This window comes from Erpetoichthys calabaricus, chromosome 5 (genome assembly GCF_900747795.2).
Source record: "Erpetoichthys calabaricus chromosome 5, fErpCal1.3, whole genome shotgun sequence".
Classification (NCBI taxonomy): domain Eukaryota; kingdom Metazoa; phylum Chordata; class Cladistia; order Polypteriformes; family Polypteridae; genus Erpetoichthys; species Erpetoichthys calabaricus.
In genome coordinates, this window is record NC_041398.2 from 240,163,950 (window position 1) to 240,185,554 (window position 21,605).

General features: G+C 40.1%; 1 protein-coding gene across 2 annotated transcripts in view; it reads left to right on the forward strand.

The window, feature by feature from the left end:
* The window catches only part of gatb (glutamyl-tRNA(Gln) amidotransferase, subunit B), a 217,019-nt gene that overhangs the window by 138,086 nt on the left and 57,328 nt on the right, over positions 1-21,605 (forward strand). For both annotated transcript variants that reach the window (XM_028802695.2, XM_028802697.2), the window contains exons 8-10: positions 3,613-3,657; positions 3,943-4,132; positions 16,181-16,314. In XM_028802695.2, the coding sequence (XP_028658528.1) occupies positions 3,613-3,657; positions 3,943-4,132; positions 16,181-16,314 (369 nt within the window). The remainder of the gene's footprint in view (positions 1-3,612; positions 3,658-3,942; positions 4,133-16,180; positions 16,315-21,605) is intronic.

A 21,605-nucleotide genomic window follows, 5' to 3' on the forward strand; every position in this document is an offset into this window, starting at 1 on the left:
CTTGGAATCATAAGCAGACCGGCATCTTGAGATCTTAATGTGCGCTCTGGTTTGTAAGTCATGATAAGTTCCAACAAGTAAGCCGGACCTCGGCCATTTAATGCTTTATATGTTAAAAGGAGGATTTTGAAATCTGCCCTAAACTTAACCGGGAGCCAGTGTAAGGATTTAAGAACTGGAGTTATGTGTTCGTATTTTATTGTTCTTGTAATAATTCTTGCAGCCACATTTTGGATTAACTGGAGGCTGAATAGAGAACAGTTTGAACATCCAGTGAACACCGCATTGCAGTAGTCAATCCTACTAGAGATATATGCATGAATTATTTTCTCAGAATCCTGTTTATATAGAAAGCGCCTTAATTTCCTAACATTTTTAAGATGGAAGATTTGGACAACTTTGTAATATGCGCTTTAAATGACATGCTAGAGTCAAAGATAACTCCTAGATTGTGGGCTGATTCAGTAAAATTGACTGGGATTCCAACTGAGTTAAATGATGACAAAATATTGTTGTGATCGGCGTCATTCCCTCCAACAATTAACATCTCTGTTTTATCTGTATTTAAAGAAAAGTAGTTCTCATTCGTCCACTCCTTTAATTCACTAACACAACTAATTAAAGACAACATTGGAGAAACTTCATTTGATTTAAATGAAAGATATAACTGGGTGTCATCTGCGTACGAGTGAACATTAACATTATGTTTCCTAATGTGAGATCCCAGTGGAAGCATGTAAAATGAAAACAATAAAGGTCCCAGTACTGAGCCCTGCGGGACACCATATCTCACTTCTGTGTATAATAATGGAGTACTGTCAGCACATTTCTGTACATATTGGAATCAATTTAATAAATAAGAACTAAACCAAGCGACCATGGTGCCTGTAAGCCCAACATCATTTTCTAAACTGTGTAGTAAAATAGAATGGTCAATGGCGTCAAATGCTGCACTTAATTCCAACAACATAGGTGGGGTAACTCCCACAGTAATGTTGGTATTTTAATCTTTAGTGTAGCAATATTAAACATTTTTAACAATAAAATGTATTTTTAATGTATAAATAATATTCCACTAGAAGCACGAAGTGATGTTGTATTTAATACTGCTTTCTCAGAGCTCCAGATCCCTGGGTTTGAATTCTAGCCTTGGCTCTGTTATTTTGAAGTTTGCGCGTTCTCACCTTGATAATGTTGCTTTTCCGCCAGTTACTTTTGTTTTCCACCCACCCTCATTCATTCATACATTCATTTTACACCACTCACGCGGGCAACAGTTTTAGCTGTGAGGCACAAATGTCCTTTTCCCTAGCCACAATTGCCAACTCATACTGTGGGATCCCAAGGTGTTCCCAGACCATCTGGGAGTTATAATCCTCTCAGCGAGCCCTGGGTCTTCTGTGGAGTCTCCTGCCAGCTGGTCATGCTCGTAAAACCACCTCAGGCAGGTGTCCAGGAGGCATTCGTATGAGATGCCCGAACCACCTCAAAATGATGTGCACTTGCATGCTCTAGGGAGTATAGCCTGTGTTGGACTTGTGTCACTAGGGTTGATTCCAGGGATTTTTCTGGACTATGCTGTAGAACCCAAGACCTTTAAATGGATTAACTAGGTTAGTTTATCAGTTGATGGATAGCAGTACTTTGTCAGGGAATAAATGCCAGCCTTCAAAATTACAAGTTGTCAGTGACACACTAACTGACCTTGTGATTCCAGCCATGCCAAAACTTGTAACAATTGGGTTTGTAAATTACTGTATAACAGTCAATGTAATAAATAAAGGTAAAAAAGTATGGAGTATTAGCAGTGACGCTGACCAACTGTGCAACTGTAAAAATATCATTTAAACTACCATGGCTCCAACAATAGAGCTAAGGCAATAATTATGTTCTACATGTAAAGGACCACATAGGGATGTGGAAATGTACTTTTTAATAATTTATTTTAAGTGTACATTACACCAGGGGTATTCAACTAAGTAAGATCCTGGAGGGTCACAGTGGGTACAGGTTTTTATTACAGCCACTCTTTGCAAATTACTGGTGCTAATAGAAAATATTTCTTTTACTTTAATTTTAATTAACTTGCTTTTTAAGGTTTAGAACTTTTTATTCTTTTCTTTTCCTTAAGAAGCTAACTACTAGAATCTTACCCAAAGCTCATAATGAAAAAGAGGCTCTGGCCTTGGAAAGATAACTGAAGTTTCCATAGCATATTGCAATGGCTGTCTTCAGACCAGATCTAGTCCTATGGATAGATGCTACCAAACTCACAATCCTAATCAAGCTTTAAGGTGCCTTGAGAGGACCACTTTGGAGAATCCTTTTAAAAAAAACTCCAAATACAAAGGGCTTGTCACCCAGTGTAGGCAGTCTGAATGGAGAACAAGTTGGTTACTTGTTAACGGTGGATGTAGGAGGTTCACGGCACATCCATTACCCAGAGCCCTTAACACAAATCAGCATTGAAGGAGAGATGAAGAGTAGAGCCATCTGTGAAACCACCAACATGGCGGAGAGAGAGAGCATTGTGTTGGCTGTGGCTCAGAAGAACAGAACATTGGGCTTGCTCCAGTTAGCTTCTTGTCAGCTGGACACAAGCAGGGGTCTTATCGCCCCCTGCTGGGTCGCCTGGGGAAGGAATGTGATATTGAAAGACGACCCCAAAGTGCCTAGGATCCCAGGTACATTGCCGAAGATGTATGCACAGACAGTATTGTGGCACACCAGAAATTTATAAACTTTTTTTCTGAGAGCACCGCCAAAATATTTTGTGGGCCAGAGCCAATCAACATTTCTCAAACCTTACGTATGTTCATCTGTTGGCTTGTTTTGTATCTTATTATTATCATGTGACTGCTGAAAAAAGGAAACAATGAAGGGCTCTGAATCTAAAAATACAAGTCAGTAAAATTTAAAGCAAAGGATGGGTATTCCATTAACAGCAGTAATTAATTACTAATTGAGAAAATGTCTGGAATGAAAACCTGCAGCCCTCCAAAATCCGAGTATGATGCTTCTATATTATGCACTATTGTTAATGGGAATTTTAGGTTTCTAGATTTACAACTCTATAAATGTAAACTGCTCCCCATTTTCATCAAGATAGATAGCTCTCTGAAATATTCATCTCTTGGGCTTTTTCCCCTTTCAGTATTCATATCTGAACTTAGCACTTGCTTGCATATTATACATCCTTTGCTATGCTTTCATATTTATGTTATCAAACCCGTTTAATTGTATTTGGGGTCCGGGCAGCAACAGGCATAAGTCAGGATCCAGCCCAAAATAAGGCACCAGTGAATCGCAGGTTCTACTTACACTGAGCCAATTTAGAAGCACCAGTTAACTTGTATGTGTGTTGAATATGAGAGGAAAACCAGCCGACATGAAGAGGAAGTGCAGACTTCTCCCAGTTACCAATGAATTTGAACCCAGGATGCTGGACCTGTAAGCCAGCAGCCCCATCATTGCACTGTCACATTGCTTTTACTGCCAATTTTTACTGTCAGCTTCTACTCATATTTTAATTTTAAGTGAACTGCCCTGCTACATTTATTGTGTTGATTGTATTCACTGTTTTATGTTTTCTTTCTCTGTGTTTGATTCTAGACAGACTATACCCATGAGAGATAAAGAAAGCCTTCAAGACTACAGGTAATTTATCATTTTTTTTTATTCTGATCTGCCAGATAGCTTAGTGGAGCACAGTTTTACATTCATCTCAGCTAATATTTTACTAGTGTGCTCCAGAGGTAACAGAAAAACATGTATAACGCCTGAATAAACAGATTTATCAATGAACATGCCCAGCAGCATCCCTGAAGAGTTGGACAGACTGTGAAATCTGTTATGATTTACAAATATGCCAGCTAGCTTTGACTTGTGAATTGCAGCCTGCTTGTTTGTATTTTTTTATCTTTATAAAGATATTTGTCTTAGGTTCATTCCAGAGCCAAATTTGCCCCCACTCATAGTTTACGACAATGAAAGTACGCCAGTGAATGCCGATCCCCAGCAAGTGATAAACATTGATTTGATCAGAGTGAATCTGCCTGAGCTGCCCAGCGCCAAGAGAACCCGGCTTGTGGATCAATATGGAATTCTCCCGGAGCACAGTTTTGTTTTGGTAGTAAGTACTTTACAGAGTTTTCCATTTAGCCTATTTTGATTTATTCTTGGGGGGAAAAAAACACTCTGAGGTACATATCCTTTGTCCAGTCAGAAGATGCTGCATTGAAATCCAAACATAATTTGTGCTCATGTTTTTGTCACCACCTAGTGCATGTAATATCAGAAAACATCTCTTAATTTTTATTTTTTTTCCTGTCTTGGGCAGTACATTTACATTTACGCTTATTCACTTAGCAGACACTTTTATCCAAAGCAACTTGCAAAAGAGGTCAAACATAATCCAGTAACATCAACATGTTTTGAAACATGGTTACAAAATTGATCACTAAACCAAACAGAGCAACACAAGACTTAATTACTCTCATCTTGGCTACTAACAACTTACCATCCAAACTATTATCTACTCTATATATAAAATCCCAAGCCTAAAAGTGCAATGATTTTATATCACTTTTTTGTCACACTTTAAATCGGGCTAATTTTAAAACCTACATATGTATGTTTGGTATCATTTTTTTCAGAATTTATCGAACTTTAATATGATGTTGTTAGATTTTCAGATTCTTATTCTGTTTTTAAATTATAAAGTAAAAAATATCAAGAACTCACGTCCCGTGAGACGAGACTTTGTGCCAAGAGATTTAACCATGCCCGGGGCCAGAAATAAAAGACAAAGAGTAGGACGGCTGCTGTACAGGCTTTTAAATGTTCGAAGCTGCCACAGTTTTTTACCTTCGCTTTGCTTGATTAGCTGCTAGATGGCTGCTGCTGCTCACAGCTAATCAAACAAAGAGGAGATAAAAAACTGTATTTGTTTTCCATTGTATCTCCGTTTAAGAGAGGGTTTTGTAGGAGCGACTGGGTCTTCTAGGAAAGCATTCAGCCCTCCTCTTCACAACACAAGAGGCAGAGACGTGAAGTGGCAGGAGTGTAGCGCAGGCCTGGGGGGTTGGCGAGCGAAGCAAGCAGGGGGTGAACCCCCCATTCAATTTTAAAGTTCATCACAGATCAAGACAGCCTTCACACACTTCTTAAATAAACCAAGGAGGTCAGCGGTTTGAATAGAGGTGGACAGCTTGAACCACCAGTTAGGAGCTACACATAGAAAGAGTCTGGTTTGAGATTTGGTACCACATAGAATAGAGGTGGTATCACCAGATACAGTTCACTAGCAGAGTGAACGAAAAGGTACAGGACCTCATGGGTGTAAATATATTGACTACTCTGTAGGCAAGTATCAAGAATTTGAACTTAATACTTGCTGCTACAGAAGCCAGTGACCTAAAAAGGGAAGTGACTTGCACCCATGTTGGATGGTTGAATGCAAGAAGTGCCACTGCATTTTAAGTTATCGGCAGTGGCTTGGTAACACATGCAGGTACTTATGTCAATAAGGAGCTGCAGTGGTCAAGACTTGATCAAACCAATGCCTGAACCAGAAATTGTGCTGCATACTCTTGTCAGATATGGACTGATATTTCAGATGTTACACAAAGCGAATAAGTGAGAGAAAGCTGCTGTGTGGTCAGTGAAGGATAGCTGGTTATCGATCATCACCCAAAGGTTGCATGTTGACTTGGTAGATGTTAGTTATAATGACCTGAGCTGTACATAGAGCGTTGAATAGACAGACTGGCTGGGTTGACGAGGCGCAACATTCCTTGCCACGTTTAGTTGTAGACAAGCGTTCATTCATCCAAGATGAGATATCAGTGAGACAAGCTGAGATTTTGGCAGAGACCTTGTTGTCCTCTGGTGGGAGCAAAAAGTACAGCTGAGTGTAACTGAAGTAGCACTTATATTAGAATCCATGGGTTTTGATGGTAAGGCCTAGTTAGGTGGTGTGAAAGGAGAAAAATAGATAGGTGGTGTGAACAGAGTAGAATAGAGGACTCAGCACCAGTTCCTGGGGCATCCCTGTGTTTGCCTACTGAAAGTCAGGCATCTCTCCTCTCCAGGATAAATGGTAGAATCTGCCTGAGAGGCAGGATTCAACACCAACAACATTTATTTTTATAGCACATTTTCATGCTAGGCGTAATGTGCTTAACAAGATGTCAGAGACATACGAGGGACGTTCAAAAAGTTTACACACTTTTATATTTTCGTTGGTAATGGCGAAGGCAGGACAAGTAGTAATTGGGCATTAAAAAGTTGGTACAACGCTGGGAAAATTGCATCGCACACGAAGGTGACTATGTAGAAAAGTAATGTAATTTGTTTTTGAAATTCTTAATAAATAGAGTTTAAAAAAGTGAAAAAAATGTTAACATTTGAATGGCAGAAACAATTTATTCACAAAACATACTTCATATGTGCAATATGATTTACAGTAATGTCTCAACTTGTTCGCCATCATGTTCAACACGCAAAAATCAATGAGTAACAGTACCATTTAAAGCCCAGGCATGCATTTCGTGGGAAATACATGATACCACAGTCCATATTCTGTCCTTCATGTCACTGATATCAGAAACTTTCCTGCTATACACACGCTCGTTCACCATACCCCATAACCAGAAGTCACAGGGTGTCAAATCAGGGGAGTGTGGAGGCCATGGCAATGGTCTGCCACGACCTATCCATCGAAATGGAAAGGTGTGGTCGAGATAAAAATAATCTATTAGTGTTAATATAATTTTGACCCACCCTGTATAATCAATCAAGCTGAGATCAGTCCCAATGATGCTGATAGATAGATAGATAGATAGATAGATAGATAGATAGATAGATAGATAGATAGATAGATAGATAGATAGATAGATAGATAGATAGATAGATAGATAGATAGATAGATAGATAGATAGATAGATAGATAGATACTTTATTAATCCCAAGGGGAAATTCACATACTCCAGCAGGAGTGTCAGAGAGGGTGGCAAGGAGAATCTGATCCTTTATCTGTGTCAAAGGCAGATGGAAAGATCAAGAAGAATGAGGAAGGATGACATGGTGACAGCCCACGGCAGCTGTACAATTTGAACAACAGTCGGTAGAATGGCCACTCTTGTACTTTGACTGTTTATATGATCAAGAAATCTGTTTTGTACGAGAAAAGAAGAGCTATGGTTAGACACAACACGTTCAAGTGTTTTGGATTAAAAGGAGAGAAGAGAGACTATAGTTGTCTACTTGAGGTAGGTCGAGTGTAGGCTTAATGAGAAGTGGTGTTATTATGGCCAGTAACTTCATTCCTTACATAATTGATCATATAATCATGTAGTCAAGGATGATTAAATGATCTGAATGTTTTATAGTCAGGATTTCTTAAGAAAGATTCTTTTAATCACACCATGCATTTTACTTTTTATTTTTGAAAAGAAATATGTTTCTGGAAGCTTCTGTAGTCTGAAGCAACAGGTTTTGAATTTCACACAATAAGAATTGCCTATGTTATTTACAAATCCATAACAATTTAACTTAATGAAAAAGAAAACCCCACTACTATTTCATCACTAAAGTCAAATTAATTAATTGTAGGGAAAGTCCAGAAATTAAAATCTGTGTTTTTATTCTTGCTTTTAGAAGTGCAGTCAGTCAGCTATGAATGTTATCATTTTTATCCTCGCACATTTCACAAAGTTGACAAGTTAAGATAAATGAAAGAATTAAAAATGATAGAGAGAAGGATTGATGTAAGCAAATAGTGTTTTTGTTCATTCTCTAAATCTAATGGATGTATGATAATGGAAAGTAAACATTACTAACTTGGCTCATCTAAAAAAAATTTGGCCCACTATTTTGCATTTATTCCAAAATGAAATTTATACAGTATGTGCAGAAGGGGGCACTTTTCAGCTTAGTTCAGGGATGCCTTGGAAGTTACCTCAGACATCACTCTCTCTCTCTCTCTGTATATATGTATATATATATATGTATATATACAGTGAAAATCGTTTAACACGAAACTGAGGGGACTGAAATATTTTTTCATGTTAAAAGAATTTCGTGTTAAAGGATATTACAAAAAAAACATACAGTATATTCAACAAAATTAAGTTTATTAGAGTACATTTTATTTACATAGATATATATATATGCATGTATTTAATAAAAATGGGAGCATTCTGAGATCTCGCTTGTTTGAACCAAACAAGTAAAGCCGTCTCTAAATCCTCGTGCTTGGCCGTTCTCATCCGTTTTCACTCTGGCTCAAACTTACTCAGTTCAAACATTTCCGTAATTTGCTCTCTTTTTTTAATTACTGTATTGTTGATAATGTAGAGTTAGCAATATCAAAATCTTTACAGATTTCCGTTTTCATCTTCTGTTTTTGATCAACAGCCTTAAGAAGCTCCATCTTCATTTTAAGCGAAAGAGCAGTTTGCTTTACCCCTGAGCTGTTTGCCATTGTGCGTGTAAAAAAATTCTTCTAAAATAGAAAAAAAAAAACGCGAACCAAACTCACTGATTTTTACTCACACTGCGATGTACTCGTCACCGAATTCCAAAGCTAACTGATGAGAGATGAGATGTTTTTGTGTGGCGTTTGTAAGGGTGGAGGGTGAAAGTAGCTTATATAATCAAAATTGGCTCGTGTCACAGGCTATTCCAAGGGTATTTCAAAGCCAAGTTAGCCTCCTTTCTACGAAACATGTGAAACCACCTCTCTTTCATTTCACACCCCTCTTAAATCTCACCTGCGCGGCTGGTGTTTTCCGTATTTTGTTCATTCCCAGAAGGGAAATCTTTTCGTGTTAAGCGATTTTCGTTTCGTGTTAAGAGAAAAAAATGCATGAAAATACATAGTAGTTTGTCGGGACCGTTGTATTATTTCGTGTTAACCGATATTTCGTCTTAAGCGTTTTCACATTAAACGTATTTCACTGTATATATTTGTGGCACCCAGCTGGGGTTCCTACCCGGCCGGGACGGCCGGGGAGACAGGAGGAGGGCTCATGCCTCCTCCAGACCACAAGGGGGCGACCGCCCTGGTTGTAGTGGGGGCCACAGGTACAGGGCTTAGAAGCTCAACCCTGTAAGGGCCCGTGGTCACCGCCAGGGAGCGTCCCCGTGCCCGAAGGACCCTGGACCCCAGCACTTCCGCCACACCAGGAAGTGCTGGGGGGAAGAAGAGAGGGAACACCCGGAGTGCTTCCGGGGATACTGCCGGCACTTCCGCCACACTGGGGCGTGTCGGGTAGAAGATTGTCGGTGCACACCTGGATCACATCCGGGTATGGATAAAAGGGGATCGCCTCCCTTCATTCGAGGCTGGAGTCGGGTGGAAGCAGGACGAGGTCAGAGAGAAAAAAAGAAAGAGGCGGTCCGAAGAGGAGGCAGTGTGGTTGGCCTGGACTTTGGGGAAGATTGGGGTTTGTGGAGCACTTAAAGTCTTTGTAAATAATAGTTGTGTAAATAAACGTGTGGTGGTGCAAATTAACATGTCTGCCTGTCTGTGTCCGGGGCTCGTTCCACAATATATATATAAAAATTCAACGTCTGTCTGTCTGTCTGCTTTTCATGAGAGAACTATTTAACGAATTTAGATCAGGTTTTTTTCAATAATTTGCTTGTACATTCCGGTTGATTTTGCGACTTCTCTCATCGCGCTGAGTATCATAGTTCACTTGCGGTACCAATTAATTTGTGCGGGGGGCGGGATCAACCTCACTCCTGCACCAGCCCTGGGGCATTACCTTACATCCGCTTAGCTAGCGAACGCGAGAACTACTTAACAGATCTTGATCAGGTTTTTTTCTATAGTTTGCTTGAACATTCCGGTTGATTTTGTGACTTCTGTCATCATGCTAAGAATCATAAATCTCTGGCAGGAGCGATATATTCGTGCTAATCCAAGTCAGAGGCTACAGGCAGAGGGGAGGGAAAAGCATGACATCAGGAGTAGGGAGCAGGGCAGGGCCCTTCTCACTGTCCTGTTTCACGGCTAGCATTTGATAAAACTGAGGATGCAAGATCAAACTTAAATAGTACAAAGATTTGCTACCATGCACAACAACCAATCACATTAATGCAGTAAATAAATGCCTCAGTCATATATGAAAATGTCATGACAATGTCATTACAAATTGTCGCTGCAAGAAAAATGTGGAGATGCATGCTCTTATATGTCTTTGTGTGTGAAGGAGTTTGAATTGCAAGAGCAGTAAAAGTTCTCACCCTTGTAATATTCCATTAAAGGAAAAAAATACAATACAAGCATCCATAAACTGGACATCTGAAGCCATCTGCATCATTTTTAGCACGAGAGATATCCCAGTCACACCCATTCTGATCTAAAATACAGTGCCGCATTTTAAAGTAATAGTAGTATTGTAAGACGTACAAAGTGGAGTGAAATTCTTAATTGCATATCAACCCAGCATGAAGTAAGATGCCACTTTCCAGCACCACAATCAACAGCAATGTGCCATCCAGTTTAAAAGTTGGAAGACATGACATGTGACAGTACATCCAACTTATTTAAAGGTGATTAGACATTCCTGATTATGTATGGAGGCAGGCCATATCTGAAACCTTTCCTCCTTACTTTTATCCGCCCCTAGTTTATCGCCTATGAGGTACTTTAGCTGTCATTTTATGAATTAATCAGTGTTGACCAAGCTACCATTAATCGTAGAATTGTTTTAAACATTTGTTGTATTTTAGTTATTAAGTTCAACCAATGAAATGCACAAACATACAGTCATAGATGTGGTTTTAAATGTTCTGTTGTTAGTCAGAAACCTTATCACAGTTACAGTATGTTAACTCTTTGAGGGCTGAATATTTTTTCCAAAAAACTCAGTTTTCTGAAAAGCACACAAAGCAGTGGTTTCACACATAAATCAACATAAAACATCTTTTGCTATGTGCTGTGGCTGTTGTTGACGCATGTTCAGCATCCCTGGCAGCAGTGGCTGCATTGGAGCTACTCGATAGTCAGTAGGAATGCATGGTGAGCCGGCTGCCTGCTGGTCTTCGCACAGCAGGTGGGTGGTGGAGACAGTGGCATTGTGACGCAATATGGTTTGTACCTCTTTATCATAACTGGTGGTCCTCCCAAGTGAATACTGCTATAGGCACATAAGCTACACGAAAGTGTTGAGCACCACGATCAGATGTTGCTGGTAACTCACTTTCAATATCCATCTCCAGATCACTTGCATCAAACTCTGAGTCCGACAAGTAAGAGTCCTATTCAACGAAATTACATAAAACATCCATGGAGTATTTTGTTTTGTACATTCGCTTTGGTCTCTTGCCAGATGTTGATGCCATTTTAGAGGTTGTTTGCTCTTCGCTACTCATGCACGCATAGGGAATCGAGGGTAAATCAACAAAGCAATGTAACTTTCCTTCTAGCAAAGAGAGTCGAACTAAAATGTAAGGGAAAGTTTTGTCACAGTTTACAGCTGATTACTGTGCTCTACCGCTCAATTTTGACAAAAGTCGACATCAACCCTGAAAAAGTTAAGTTGTGTGTACTGATCTGGAGAAGGTGCTGTTGCGTAGTCATGTTTAGGGAAGATCTGATACCAATACCAGTGAAGCTTTATCACTTGAATAAACTAATATTGGCATTCATAAACATCAACATACTATGCATGGTTTGAATTTTAATGTGTTACAGAGATTGGCATCCCCATAGTATAACAGCATATGGGGTTTATAATCTTGGGGGGGATTTCAGCATAGGGTTTATAAAGAATGATATATCATGAACTACTTGATTTATCTTAGCATGTGTACACTCTAAGTTTATTCTCTGACATTTATTGTCCAATAACTGAAAACTACTGCTTAAAATCCATGCTAAATATAAAAAAACATCAAACATTTTATATGTACTGTTAAATTACTGAATTTCAAAATGATTCCACTGCAGTGGGTTGGCACCCTGCCCGGGATTGGTTCCCTGCCTTGTGCCCTGTGTTGGCTGGGATTGGCTCCAGCAGACCCCCATGACCCTATGTTTGGATTCAGCGGGTTGGAAAATGGATGGATAGATGGAAAATGATTCCACACATTTTCATTTAAAGCTGTTTTTGTAGCAGCCTGCTTTTAAAGTCTGGATTGTCAGTGAATCAGCCAGTTGGGACTGTAATAGTTGCTATTGTAAGATTCAAATTTGCATTGTTAGCTGGTAATATTTAACAGGTGAGTCAAATCAATTCAAATTTCAAATATCAGAAACTCGTGGTGTTTAAATTTTCCATATCTGGTCCTCCTTTTTTTTTTTTTTTTTAAGCTTCCTTTGTGAAATCAAACTTGTCAGTTTTTCATGCATCTTTTACTTCAGTACTCCTTTCTTTTTATGTTTTCAAAATTTCTTGTGTGAGTGAGCACACTTTCTTATGCCTGTGTACAAATCCAGAATTCAAAGATTACTTGGGCTGTCATTACCTGTACTCAATAAGTTTATAACTCTGAGACAGCATTACATTCTTCATCCTACCATTCAAATATATGACACTAGTCATTTAGCCCGTTACAATAACAGGCGCTAGAACAGTAGTGCATACACATTAGTAGGAACAATCCATATTAAATGGCAAGGGACTTTGACCTCATTCTTTTTGTTGGTCGTATTTTTCTTTCTTTCAGCCTTTCTTTTGTTGATGTTTACTTGCTGAGCTGACCGTTCTTTGTGGGCTGCCGTCCGTGTATTGTGTGTCTTTAATTTTCTGTGACAGTAATACTGTCTTGTATGGCTCTATTCAATAAGGGCGCGCACAAAAAGGCGAGCTTCAAAAGGTTGACCTCAATTGAGCGCGGCGAATAAAGGCGTTCATAGTTAATTTAGTTCAAATGGTTCTGGAATATGTGAAGAGCAACAAAGGTGCAGATCTTTATTTACGCGCGCCTTTATTCGCTGCGCCCAATTGAGGTCGCCCTTTTGAGGCTCGCCTTTTTGTGCGCGCCTTTATTGAAGGATGCCTGTGCGCACCCTCATTGAAGGATACCGTCTTGTACGTCCGTAATATACCTTTAATTTTCTCTGGCGGTAATACAGGCGTGCGCATCGGTAATATGCCCTTAATCTCCTCTGACAGTAATACTGGCTTGTATGTGGCTGTAATATGCGTCACTGTATTGTGTACCTTTAATTTCCTCTCGCAGTAATACTGGTTTGTATTTCCATAAAACGCCTGTAACTTTCTCTGACTGTAATATCGCGCATTGCACCGTGCCCCGCGCATGCGCACTTCACCAGAAGACACCCACACACGGACACCTGGATGCACATAGGGATTTTATATATAGATAGATGTGCTTTCACTTACGGGTTAAACTAATGAACAGTAGTTTGCCTTCAAAAGTCAAACAAATGTCATATGTTCATTATTTGCAGAGTTGTATTTAGCAATGAAATATGTTGTTTTGATTATTCTACTGACTACGTGTTTCAGTGATTAAACATCTCTTTTAACACAGTGTATTCATAGGGAGAAGTGCCGTGTCTTTCAAAACATCCATCCATCCATTTTCCAACTCGCTGAATCCAAACACAGGGTCACGGGGGTCTGCTGGAGCCAATCCCAGCCAACACAGGGCACAAGGCAGGAACCAATCCCGGGCAGGGTGCCAACCCACCGCAGGACACACACAAACACACCCACACACCAAGCACACACTAGGGCCAATTTAGAATCGCCAATCCACCTAACCTGAATGTCGTTGGACTGTGGGAGGAAACCGGAGCGCCCGGAGGAAACCCACGCAGACACGGGGAGAACATGCAAACTCCACACAGGGTGGACCCGGGAAGCGAACCCGGGTCTCCTAACTGCGAGGCAGCAACGCTACCACTGCGCCACCGTGCCGCCCCATTCAAAACATTGAAACGCTAAATAAATTTTATTTTGGTATTAACAAATGGAGCAACTCACGCCACCACCAAGTGTAGACAAGCCAAATTGCTCCTTTGTTTAAATCTTGGGTCAGCATTGTTGTTTGTGCTGGGCAGTCCTCCCACATTCCTATATGCATAACTGTAGATGTGTGTAAGTCACACTCCAGCATGAACATGAACTATATACACCGGTTAGAAAATGGAAGGATGCTTAGATTGAAGGCTCACTACAATCAAAGAATGAATGCAAAGCTTCCCTTCATTTATCAGAGCTGTGTAGGACATTATTTAAAAGAGATTAATCTTGTTATCTTTTCATCTCATCTTACAAATACATAACAATGTAAGTTAAATGATTGCACCTTATTTGAAGGCTCATCTGATTTTGAATTAATTCCATAATGAGATAAAAGTGACAATAACTCGAGCCTGTGTATGTGTTTGTGTGTTTTACTTTTATCTTTTTCATTTTTTAATAACTTGATATGATTCCTGTACTCGTGTGAACACAAAAGTATTTCCAGAGATGACCTCTGGTGTTTTCCTCTTTTACATGTGTTTATACAGTCCTGTGTCATCGTCACTGTGAGCAATTTTTATGTGTAGTTTTACTCAGTTTTTAATCATATAGTATTGTGCCTTCCTGAGTAATTCATCTACTTGCAGTCACGCATGAGTGCAGTACTAACTTTCTTGGTACTACCAATACTGTAAAAAAAGCTGGCGCCATTACGTTTTTGCAACTTTTCTGCTGAATTAGTACCAACGGTTCTTGTGACATCCCTAGTCATGTTCAGTTGAGAAGGTACGTGGTTGGCTGTTTTGGCACTTTAATTCTCGGTGTCCATAGAACACCAAAGTACTGTAGTTCCAGATAAAAAGTCTTAGCATAGCATCAGTGTGTAAACTTTACGTGCTCATGAGATTTGAGTGATGGCATCCCAAACATACATAGTGCCACAGCTTATAAGAAAATTTGGACCTTTGTGGGGTTTTTTTATGGCTCGTAACTATTTTCTACCTTGTTTCATCAGTCAGAAAGCTGTGAAAAATCAGAATAGGTTGTTTTTGTTTTGAATTTAAACATAAAGACACATTACAGAAGCTCTTGTTTTGTGATTCTGCCATTGAGCCAGAAGAGAGTTTACCAGTCTGTCATGCCTCCTGTTATAAAAAATACAGAGGTATGAAAATTGCTAATTGGATTAGACTATGGTATATACACTATTTTGCCAAAAGTATTGGGACGCCTGCCTTTACACACACATAACATCCCATTCTTAATACATAGGCTTTAATATGGAGTTGGCCCACCTTTTACAGCTATAACAGCTTCAGCTGTTCTGGGAAGGCTTTCCACAAGGTCTAGGAGTGTATTTGTGGGAATTTGTGACCAGGAGAGCATTTGTGATGTTGGATAAGAAGGCCTGGCTCACTCGCACTCTCCGCTCGAGTTCATCCCAAAGGTGTTTTATCAGGTTGAGGTCAGGGCTCTGTGCAGGCCAGTCAAGTTCCTTCATACCAAACTCACTCATCCATTTCTTTGCAGACCTTGCTTTGTGCACTGGCGCGCAGCCATGTTGGGGCCACAGGAAGGGGCCACCTGCAAACTGTTCCCACAAAATTGAGAGCATGAAATTCTCCAAAATGGCTTCATATGCTGAAGCATTAAGAATTCCTTTCACTGCAACTAAGGGTCCAAGCCCAACCTCTGAAAAACAACCCCACACTATAACCCAACCACCAACATTTACACTTGGAAAAATGTAATCAGGCAAGTAATGTTCTCCTGGCAACCGCCAAACCCAGACTAGTCCATCGGAGTGCGCCTTAGCATGTACTGTACTCGCTCTGTGGTCTTACGTGGCCTACCACTTCGTGGCTGAGTTGCTTTTTTTCCCCCGATTGCTTCCACATTGTTATAATTCCACTAACAGTTGGCTGTGGAATATTTAGTAGCAAGGAAATTTCACAAATGAACTTATTACACAGGTGGCATCCTATCACGGTACCACGCTTGAGTTCACTGAGCTCCTGAGAGCGACCCATTCTTTCACAAATGTTTATAGAAGCAGTCTGCATGCCGAGGTGCTCAATGTTATACAACTGTGGCCATGGAAGTGATTGGAAAACCTGAATTCAGTGATTTGGAGGGGGGTCCCCGTACTTTTGGCAATATAGTGTATATTAGTGATTACAGTAAAATGTATTTTCTAAATATCTGTCACTTGCTGTTTCTGTCTTTTACAGAGTGAAGATGGATTGACAGAGTATTTTGTCAGTGTTTTGCAAGAAACTAAAGCAGAGCCAAAGAAAGTCATTGGATGGGTTATTAAAGAGCTCTTGGCACTTCTCAAGCAGTACAATCTGACTGTCTCTCAGAGGTAAAGTAACAAGTGTGTGAGATGTTAATCCAGACTTCCCTCATTTATCATTTTTTTTTAACCTGGAAAAATCATCTAGTTGAGGATCACAGGGTGTTGGTGCCTAGCCTGGCAGTGTTAGGCATAATGTAAGAGCCTATCGTGAATGGGGTCCCAGTTTAAACATGCTTCCCCTTGGCCATATTATCCGTAGCTATGGACTGGGTTATCATTTTTATGCAGATGACACTCAACTCTATTTCAATGTTAAAAGTGGAACTTCATCAGAGCTTTCTCAGCTCACAACCTGCCTTAGTGAAATTAAAACCTGGATGGAGCAGAACTCTTTAAAATTAAATTGCAATAAAACTGAACTCCTGCAAATTGGGACTAAAACGCAACTTAATAAAATGAGCTCCTTCCCAGTCCATCTTGGCGGTGATCTCATCAGACCTGCCTCTACTGTAAAAAATCTTGGTGTCATTTTTGATTCCTCCCTCTCTTATTCCGCCCACATAAATCACATTAAGAAACTTTCTTACTTTCACCTCCGTAACATATCCCGTGTTCGCTCCTTCCTCTCCTTTTCTAACGCTGAGAAACTTGTCCATGCTTTTATCACATCCCGCATCGATTATTGTAATTCCCTACTGGCAGGTGCCCCTTCTAATCTTATATCACAGCTCCAGCTTATTCAAAACTCAGCTGCAAGAGTCCTTACTCGAACCAGCAGCAGCGAGCACATCACACCCATCCTGCTCCGTCTTCACTGGCTCCCTGTGTCTTACAGGACTGAATATAAAATCCTACTAATAACTTACAAAGCCTTAAATAACCTCGCACCAAACTACATCAGTGACCTTCTCCATCACTATGTGTCTGCCCGCCCACTAAGGTCCTCTGATTCTGGTAATCTTGTTGTGCCCCTCACTAATCTACACTCCATGGGTGACAGCAGGGCCTTCAGCTGTATAGCGCCCAGACTCTGGAATGACCTACCAAAATTAATCAGGTCAGCTGACTCCATGAATTCATTTAAAAAACAACTTAAAACTCTTCTGTTCAGGAAGGCTTTTAGCTCTACTTGACTTTATTACCCTTCTCTCAGTTTACTTCTCTGTCAAGATGCCAATGTAACCTGTGTGTGTGTGTGCTAGACCATCAATTATGTTGTTTTTCAGAATTCACTGTCTTAATCTTCTTTTTTTATTTATCTGGTTTGTACAATGCTATATACTGTATACGCTGCCGTTCTTTATTATATTCTGTAAGTGCCTTGAGCACGGGAAAGGCGCTATATAAATAAAATGTATTATTATTATTACTATTAAGAATATACACAATTCTGGAACTGCCAGAGCTGCAAAATCCCTTAAACAGTACTGTACACAAGTTATTCATTAAAAGTTTTGATAGAATGCTTTAATTTAAAAAAAAATACTATATCAATATCCTGCCTACTTGTTGAATTTCTGTTTTGTATCTGTTATTCCAAGAATAAGCTATAGCCACAGATGTCCCTGATCAATGAAAGCAATTCCACAGCCGGATGGATCTTTCCTTCTTATTACCAGTACAAGTGTTATCACAGAATGTAAAAGAGCAGGAGGAAGGACAGTTGTCCTTGGTCCTCAAATCTGTGACTTTGTCTGTTTTATCTGACGGTGGACCTGGCAGACAGAAGTACAGCTGATGAGGGAAAGGAATACAAAAACAACAGTCATCAATTGGCCATGTGTCAATTATAATGTTAATGGAACCTTATGATAATTAGTTGATGTTAGTCATTTAGGTTCATTTAAGCACTTTGTGTTTAATGTAAAGTAGTTTGTGTTCTTATATTTAATATAGACATTGAAGGGTTTAGTAATTTACTGTTAGTTGATTATATTTGAAAGCACTCTTAGCCTATTTACATGAGCGCTTGCACTTGACAACTGCAATACATTAAGGGTAAATTATAAATTGTACAGCATTTACATACATTAAACACACAGTAAAACACAGCAGTTTCAATGATCAACATACATACATCACAACAGTGTAAAGTCCATTAATATTATACTTGAAATATGGACATTTGAAGACACAGGAGAGGAGACAAAAACAAACATTCGTGAGCCTCACAGTTTGGTTATAACAGGCAGAGTCACAGTTCTGATGTTGTAGGCCAAATGGATGCCTCTCTCTCACGCACTACGCCCCACTGCACATCATTATACAGAAAGACTTGTTGGTCAGTGTAATAAAAAGCAAATTAACTTGTGTTTTGTTGTGGAAGGGTTTGATGGTGACCCTATTCTTATCTTAGAACTTTCTATGTAGACCTGAGTTTTTCCCAAATCTTTGCCCATTGCTTGGTTAAGGCCTGATTTACCAGCCTGTCATGGAGATACAGCTGCAGTCTGCAGCTCCAATTGTGGTCACCATAAGGATAAACTAGGGTTGAGTACATACATAATTCTCTTATCTGTAGACCCCAAGCAATTTATTTGAAAGTATTCACGGCGAAACAGAGAAGTAGGTTGAAAACTCAATATAGAATAAAATTCTGTAAACTCCAGCTTTCAATGTTCCAAAAGAAGAAGCAAAACAAATGGATAAGTGTACAACATGGATGTATTGCAGTTCTTCTATCCCAGAAGTGTAGGCACCCAGTGTGCCTAGATATAGGTGACACTTTTGAACTTGCACTTCTAAACTTCATAGTACTACATGACAACGGAACGGTGCTCTGAAGTCTGCAGTTAGACTTTATTGAAAACCCGCATATATATTCATGCGAAAAAGGTGAGCTATCCCTCTTTCAGTTCTTTTGTTTAAATTTCAGGACATAACTAATAATCTTGTAGTCCTCACCCCGTGTTCAAATAAGTTAAGACTTGGCTACCAACACCTGGCACAGATCACCTTCTTTATTAACATGGAAACAGTAAAGATGCATTTGCTTTTTCACACGTGGCTTCTGCATGTTCTTCTTTTCATTAAAGAAATAGTGACAAGACAAAATCTGTAAGGTGCTGTATGTCAACTGAGTTTAGATTTGTCAAATTTTAGGACTTTTTGTTGCAAAGGTCATTGTCAGTTATGTCCTAATTTGTAAAACACCAAAACTAAAAGAATGATATATACTTTTCCATATGACTCTGAAAACCATAAAAGTGTTTTTGGGATGTGTAAATTATCTGTGCTGGGGAATTTTGTGAAACCTTTGGATTACTAACCAGCCATGTCATCCAGGTACACTAAAAGGTTATTCAGTTTGTAAAATGGTTTCTAACCATGCTGCTTTTTGCGTATACAGTGGCAGGTTTTGACTCTCAAACTCAACTGTTACTTTCATTTTTTTATTCTTATTACTAGTGTATTTTTCCAACCTTATGGTTCTGTACAAAGTACATATTTTAAAGTGTATTACCAATTATTTGTTTTTTCTTCCTTTTTTATGCTTAGTTTTAATGCTTTAGAGCCTATGATCAGATGCCAACCATCACATTAGACATCTCACTGTTATTAAATAAAGATAACTGCTCCTTATGTTTACTTTTCACTCATCTTTTGCCTAAATCATGTGTAAAGAGCAGCCATTTTTCTCAGTTTTTCATGCTACTGCTTCATAACTTCAACAACATTGGTTCAAATCCTGGACGGGGCACTGTCACTAGAGTTTAGACATTTTCTGTTTGTTCACTGTGTTCTGTCTACTCAAGGATGCCGTTTTCCTCGTCAGGGTATGGGTTCCATAATATAACTGTTATGTACAAGTGTTATATTGACTCTATGGGAAATATTGAATAAACTAGCTACGCCGCATAATTATGTATTGATGGGTGTACACTTCCTGAAAGACACAGTTGTCTAAATGGGGTGGGTTTGAGGATACGACTGTAAGTGAATGAAAAGATGGAACTCTGGAGAGAGCAAGATACAATTGTCCGTGACTGAAAACTGGAGGACCGCTGACGCGCCCCCACCTCCCAGAGCGAGGGATAGGGCTGGACGGCGGTTGGGCGCGGAGGGCGGAACAGGGGGAGAAGGGAAGGACGCCCAGGGAGGACACCCTTTCCACCCCCTCCGCCTCTCTGGAGAGAGGGCGGGGAAGCAGGCCCGAGAGTTTTCGGGTCCTAACCAACCAATGACGGGTCGGAACAACCGGTAATGATCCTTCTGCAGGTTCACCTATGGAATTACTACTTTTACGTCCTCTAAATAGTCAAGTTCGATCGTCTCCTCAGCACTCCGTCCAATCGGTAGTAACGACGGGCGGTGTGTACAAAGGGCAGGGAGTTAATCAGTGCGAGCTTATGACCCGCACTTACTGGGAATTCCTCGTTCGTGGGGAACAATTGTAAGCCCCGGTCCCCATCACGAATGGGGTTCAACGGCTTACCCATGCCTCTCGGCACCGGGTAGAGACACGTTGATCCATTCAGTGTAGCGCGCGTGCAGCCCCGGAAATCAAAGGGCATCACAGACCTGTTATTGCTCAATCTCACGTGGCTGAAAGCTTAGCAGCTGCGATAGTTTTACACTCCAGTACATTGCGGTGAATGCTGGTAACAGTCAGGCGGGCGGGTGGGTCAGCAGGTGCTCTCGTCCCATGGTCTTAGAGTTGGTGGGCGGGGCTATGTGAGTTGGCGGGCGTGGCTATGTCGTGCGTATCCCATGGTTGTCTTGCGTGCCCTGGTCGGCTGCTTAGTGAATTATATTTTGAATAAATAATTGATCACACAAAAAAATTCTACATTGGGTGAGGTCACTTTGCAACGGGCTGAAAACATGTTTCTTCCATTTAATGTCTCTTTAAAATGTCAGTAAGGAATTGCTTTTTTAATCTTTCTTTATCTACATCCATCAGGAATGTGTTTATAATTAGAAAGCCAAATTGAATTGATATAGTTTACAAACAAGCAACATTAATTTTATGTAGCTGTTTTTCTTTTGTGAGGCATAAGGCAAAGATATATTATAAGTGCTTCTTCCATATCTTTCTGTCCTCGTCATCTTGTTCCGTTACACCGATCACCTGCATGTCCTCTCTCACCACATCCATAAACCTTCTCTTAGGCCTTCCTCTTTTCCTCTTGCCTGGCAGCTCTATCCTTAACATCCTTCTCCCAAAATACTCAGCATCTCTCCTCAGCACATGCCCAAACCAGCGCAATCTCACCTCTCTAGCTTTGTCTCCCATCCGTCCAACTTGAGCTGACCCTCTAATGCAAATCTTAGCATCTTTAACTCTGCCACCTCCAGCTCTGTCACCTGCTTTCTGGTCAGTGCCACCATCTCCAACCCGTATAACATAGCTGGTG